This window comes from Perca fluviatilis, chromosome 22, assembly GCF_010015445.1.
Source record: "Perca fluviatilis chromosome 22, GENO_Pfluv_1.0, whole genome shotgun sequence".
In the NCBI taxonomy this organism is placed as follows: Eukaryota; Metazoa; Chordata; class Actinopteri; order Perciformes; family Percidae; genus Perca; species Perca fluviatilis.
In genome coordinates, this window is record NC_053133.1 from 19,034,223 (window position 1) to 19,040,222 (window position 6,000).

The following is a 6,000-nucleotide window of genomic DNA, read 5'->3' on the forward strand; positions in this document are numbered from 1 at the left end:
GCAACTAATAAAATAACATCAACATGTGGGGATGAAGCCAGGGTAGATGAGTTGTAGATGAAGTTTCAGTGGGAAAGTAGTGTAGGTAGTTTAGTTTTGATTATGTTTACACCTCCACAATAATTGAATTTTCACAATCAACAAAAGCCATCTGATATGACAATATGAGCACCATGTAATTATTCAATCCTTAACAGACCCTAATCTAATTATTAATTATCTCACTCTATGTGCTTTCTTAAAATACATTTAGGGAAGCTATGACAAGAGGAGTAATAGAAGAACATCACACAGTTTGTCTGTGGCAACACTATCTGCAGCCCTCGGAGAGTTGGGCTGGGAGCTAAAGGTATGAGATAACAAGAACCTGATAAGGAGGCGGAGGCAAGAAGGGGGACAGGGCAACTGCACTTACATTTCCTGTATCTATCTGAGTCACTGTCCACCTAACTCTGACTATCTACTCACTCTCAGCTTTCCAGGATCAAGGCTGCAACAACTCCAATTAAAACAGATTATAACATGGAGCGCTTCGGTTTCATTACTGATATCCAGCAAAGGTTATTTCATATAACAAATCCAATGTTCATGTCTATATAAATGCAGTATCTTTGCCATAACAACATTATCGCAACCACACTGACTGTTAACTTCTCATCACATCATAATCTCCTCATCACAGATTTGGTGACTGGTGGGCTGCCCAGCCACATGAGTGTAAAGGCCAAGATCAGATGGTGTTATTAAAACCTAAGCCCTCTGACCTGTTCACACTCTCCAGGCCAGTGTATTTAAAGACACTGTAAAAGATAGGATTGCCATAAACTGGATGTTTTGTTATTCGTAAAATAAGAATGATAAGCAGATTTTTAGAGAGAATCCACATCATCGAAGAGTTTGGAGAATCAGCTATCATTTTTATTTTTGTTGCAGTTTTTGTTAAATTTTTCAAAACTCTTTTACTTTTTCCTTGCAAAATTAGTGTTCCTTTATTAATGTACTTATTAAAACATTAAACAACCGACACATACACTGACAAAGCCTCATTTGACCCATTCTCTACTAGAAACACTGGACAGCTGACCAATGCATTCAACTGGGACTTCACAAATCAGGGAAACAAAAATGACCACTGATGAACAGCAACTTGTGTCTATTGCAAAGAAAGGGAAGCAACTACGTTTCCACAATATAATAACACATGTAAATGCTACCAGGTTTTAAAGATAGACTGACAAACTGTCACTTGCTACTTTGCCTCCATCCTGGTATGTAAAGGTCAAGATTCTATTTCAGTCTATGCCATATACCATAACTCAGCCATTACATAACATTTGCATTCCCTTACAGCTTATCCAACAAAGGGGTGTGCAGCAAAAACTAGACAAAAAACAGAAAAGGTTATTTCTCATAATCATTTTAGTTATTTAGGAATGGGTGTGTTACAGGTAAGATTTTTCTCAGCATGCACAAAGGCAAACAGGGCATCTCTCAGCCTTCATGCAAAAAAGCTTCATGCATGATTCTGAGCAGTTTTCAATCAGTAAGGAGCAATTATCCTCAGGTGTGTGTGTGTGTGTGTGTGTGTGTGTGTGTGTGAGAGGGTTGATAAAAGAGAATTCAGATGAGGGAAGGATGGTTACTTTGGTGTCAATATGGCAGCAAAGCAGGAAAGATGATCCCAGGGCAGTGACAGCGAAGTGATCCAACAAGGGTGACGGAGGTGAATTTGATCAGTTGGGTTGGGTGATGGTGTTAAGGGGAGCATCCCTGTGAGAAAGAAGTGGTTTGATAAAGGTATGATCCTCTTCCTCTTCCTTACCCCCTACTCGTGCTGATGGCTGAGGTGCTGCTGCCAGCAGTATATCTGCTGCTGGTCTGGTACTGGCTTAGTTTAGACTCTGTCTCCCTGCTTCTGTAGCCATGGTCATAGTGGCGATGGTGCTTCTGGTAGAATGGTATAGATCCAGACATGCTGCAGGCCGCTCCTGGTATGAGCCCAGGGTTTCTGAGTTTTTTGATCTGTTTGTCTGTGTGGTTAGTCTTCAAGAGCAGGTGGATTGAATATTATATTATACTGTAGGTTCATCATGACTTTCACTTAATTTTAAACGTTACAGACTTTTGTTGAAGTCAGTAATTGGCTGCATCAAGCTGGCCATGCTTTTATTTACTTTAACATGCACTTTATAGTTGAACATGGACTGTTAATCTAGCTCTCAAGATTAAATCAATCAACTGTATAATATTATGGAAAAAGTATGTTGATCAGAAAACGACAGGGAAAATACTTTTAACCATAATGAAATTGAACATCCAAACCTGTAACATCAGCTAGCTAGACACAATATAAGATTCAGTTAATCAGGCACTTTCTCAGCATGCTTAGACAGGCATATGCAACAACTACAACCTGGCTTATCACATTGTATCCCAACACAACTGTTGACACTTACCCTGAACAAAAAGTCTCAAACTCCAAACTTTAAAGGAAAAGATGGTGCAACTCCACACTTAAAGCTTGATATCCCAGGAAACCTACAGGTAGGTGCGTACAGGGCTGCAGTTTCTACACAACCAAAATAATATTGGCCCTTACCAGAGTGTCCAAGCAGCAGTCACAACCTTTTATGGTGAGGGTGGAGATAAATATAGCTGAGAACAGAGTGTGGGGGGCAAGTGAACTCCTGTAGGGCAACACATTTATGGGTGCAGGTCTCTGCCAATGAGCATTCCTGCCTGATATGCAGGTAAACACAGCACAAGCTTACTTCTGTATTTCTTTTCTCCATATTTTTTCGTCCAAGTTTTATCCACATTCTTTCACTACTTTTGCCTCCTTTATCCAGTTTCTACATTTAATGTCACATTACAAAAGCACCTCACAGTCCAACTTTTACAGAGACAGTGATCCCCGGATTGGCTTATTTTTAATTCAATATCCCTTTTTTTTAAGTCCATCACACAAACATGAAGTTCTTGCTGGCTTTTAGCTCGCAGTATGCCATCACTGCTTAATCCCCAGCAGCTTTTGTTTTGACTTTTTTGCGCAGCACTCTCAGCTGTGACTGTTGCTAACTTTAGCTATGCTATTGTTACTTGCTTCACATGCCAGTTACTGTCGCTCTCTCTTTCAGTCCTACTACACAAATGTCATGCCCCGTCTTGTCCCTCTGCTCATTAACAGCTACTAAAAGATAATGTTAAATATATCAAAGACTATGAGAGACTGCTTGTGCCAGGATGACATAAATGTATAAAAGTTATCCTGTAAAGAAAGGACTTTCCTGTTTAAATAAAGTTAAATAAAGGCCATTTAGCATGCTGATTTATTATACCACAGATATTTGGAAATTGTTCTGGAAATTTAATACAACAACACACACCTGGTAAGTTTCCATGGCAAAAATATGTCAGTGAACACCTCTAAGGCCTCTGTGTTGAACACTATTCTTTTTTGGCCCTCAGCCACCACTGTCCCACATGACACAACAGTCAGCATGGCAACATACCTAAAATGTTATGGCAGCAATCTGAAGTGCAAACACATTAAAAGAGATCAACACTGAGGAGAACAATACAATACATTATGCAGAGCCATAACACTACATGCTGTCTAATGAATTTGGGATATTCTACAAGTGTAATGTAAGATGACACAAGCCACTAAATAATTGGCTAACATTATGCTTTGATTAACTAAGAGGCAAGACAGTTAACTAATCATCAGAAAAGCAACAGTGATATGAACAGCTTGTTACAATCAGTTGCTGTGTGTCCAGTTAAGCCTGTAGTGCTGTAATGCAACTGCATTTGGACTATATTTTTACTTAAAGGAATACTTTCTTTGGGAAATACCCTTATTTGCTTTATTGCCAAAAGTTAAACGAGAAGATTGATACCACTCTCGTTTGTAAGGTAAATATGAATCTACAGGTAGCAGCTTGTAACTGCTGGTTAGCTTAGCTTAGCATAAAGAATGGAAGGTGGGAACAGCTAGCCTGTCTCTGTCCAAAAGTTACTGCCTAATGCTGAGCTCACATCATATCATTTATCTTATTTTTTATTTTTTTTACCTTTGGACAGAGTCAGGCTAGCTCTTTTCCCCTGTTTCCGCTAAGCTTAGCTAACCCGCTGCTGGCTGTAGTTTCATATCCAGCGTACAAACATGACAGTTTTGGCAAGAAAGCCAAAAAATGACTTCATTCTATGCTATTTATAGAGTATCGTATGTCACATGATTCTGTTTTGTGCTTGATGGTTGTCAGAATTGTAACAATTGTAACACCTTGTAAATAAAATGTTTCATTACAGTGAGTACATCTGTATAATCTAATGCAGCTGTAAAGCCTATAATGTTCAGTTTTGTTGACACAAGGTGTTGATTCAAATCTTTGGTCATTTTGAGCAATATAGCAGATAGTGATGAAGTTGTGTTATATGGCATTATATTGAAAGGTTTTCTAATATTGTGTCCATTCCACACTAGTTTGATTTTCCAAGTGATCAGGCTTGTAATGAATCACATTTATGTTTGCACCATACCACTAGGTTCAGCTGTCCAGGAAATTCCAACTGTATGGACGTCTCATGGGGTTATTAGGGGTATTTTTATGCTCTGCTTAGTATGGCACCCACACATTGAAGCTACTAGAATGTTTAAGATAACAGTTCTAGACATGAACAAATTAAATGAGCTCTCACATTGGATTGGGTAACATGATGAGACAAACTGTTAATGACCTCAAGAAGAAACGGTCTATAATATCACTGAGCAAAGGTAAGGTTTTCTATGAAGCTAGCACACTCTAGTGGTTTATGGTGACACTACTCTGTTTAGTTTGTCTCCTCCTTTGAAAGATCAGACAACCATTAGTGAGATTTGTAGTTATATTTTTTAAATTTTTTTTCAATAATTCAACTCCTATTGTAACCATCATTAACACTGGTCATGTCTTTTTAGGACTATAAAGCTCTAGACTGGTGTCTTGTTTAGTTACAAAATAGGCCTATCGCATTACAATGAGTGACTCATGGCACATGTTCAACCATTTTGTTATCAACTTTGAAAGTGATATGACAACTGGACAAAAAAGACAGATGTGGCTTGTTTTAACCTGTGAGTCAACAGTTTAACATCTTGATTGTGAAGCCCTGCAGAATTAAGCCTTCCTTAACAGCAATGAGGTACTGCACCAACTGTTATCTATTATTATCCATCCTATCAACATTTTTCCCTCTATTGTTTAGGTTTAATGGTAAGAGCTGCCTTTTCTTTTCCTTTTCTTTCACTTTATTTAACCAGGCCAAGTCACATTGAGTTTAAAATATCTTATTCCAAGAGAAACCTGGTCGAGAAGGCAGCATAACAGCATTTTTACAGCAAGAAATACAACACAAACACCATAAGCAAGCTAAGACAACTGCCACATGCTACAAAAGAGCATAAATGACACCTAGTTGAGATGCAAATTAGGTATTTGAGTGCTTAATTTGACCCTAATAAAGTAAAAGCAATACTTTAGTCTGCTTTAATCCCTGAAAAACAATATCAAGTCAATAGGGAATAATTAACTATTATTTGCATGTGACTGGCATACTATATGGCATAATAAAACAATTGAATATGATACTACATATAAATTTCCTGATATGTTTGCCGTATTGATAGTAACGCCCATTTCCCCCCCACCGGGATCATTTAAGTTTTTCCTTGCCTTAATTGCACATAGGATGTCTTTTTTCTTCCCTTAAAAGGACATATCCAGGAATGTCAACGCAGGCAAGGGAGTGTTTCTGGAAGTTACATTTACTCCACCGGGGATGTAAGGGTACATTATGTATTTTATTACGACTAATAATGAAACATTAGGATCTGTTTTCGAATAAGGTTAAATAAGAATAATCTAACTGTAGAATTTACACCGAAACAACATATCCATTCGTTTTCAAGAGCGTATCATTGTTTTAATACTTAATGATTCCCCCTATTTTCTTTAG

The 6,000-nt window shown here is 38.0% G+C and overlaps 1 protein-coding gene across 12 annotated transcripts in view; it reads right to left on the reverse strand.

The window, feature by feature from the left end:
- Positions 1-2,611, reverse strand: part of myom1b (myomesin 1b) — a 30,191-nt gene extending 27,580 nt beyond the window's left edge. For 9 of the 12 annotated variants that reach the window (XM_039790244.1, XM_039790242.1, XM_039790243.1 and 6 more), the window contains exons 1-2: positions 2,457-2,611; positions 1,823-2,043 (exon numbers count right to left, since the gene is read on the reverse strand). In XM_039790244.1, the coding sequence (XP_039646178.1) occupies positions 1,823-1,974 (152 nt within the window). In that variant the 5' untranslated portion in view covers positions 1,975-2,043; positions 2,457-2,611. The remainder of the gene's footprint in view (positions 1-1,822; positions 2,044-2,456) is intronic. The other 3 variants (XM_039790239.1, XM_039790246.1, XM_039790248.1) reach the window with 3 other exon arrangements.
- Positions 2,612-6,000: the final 3,389 nt, after the last annotated feature.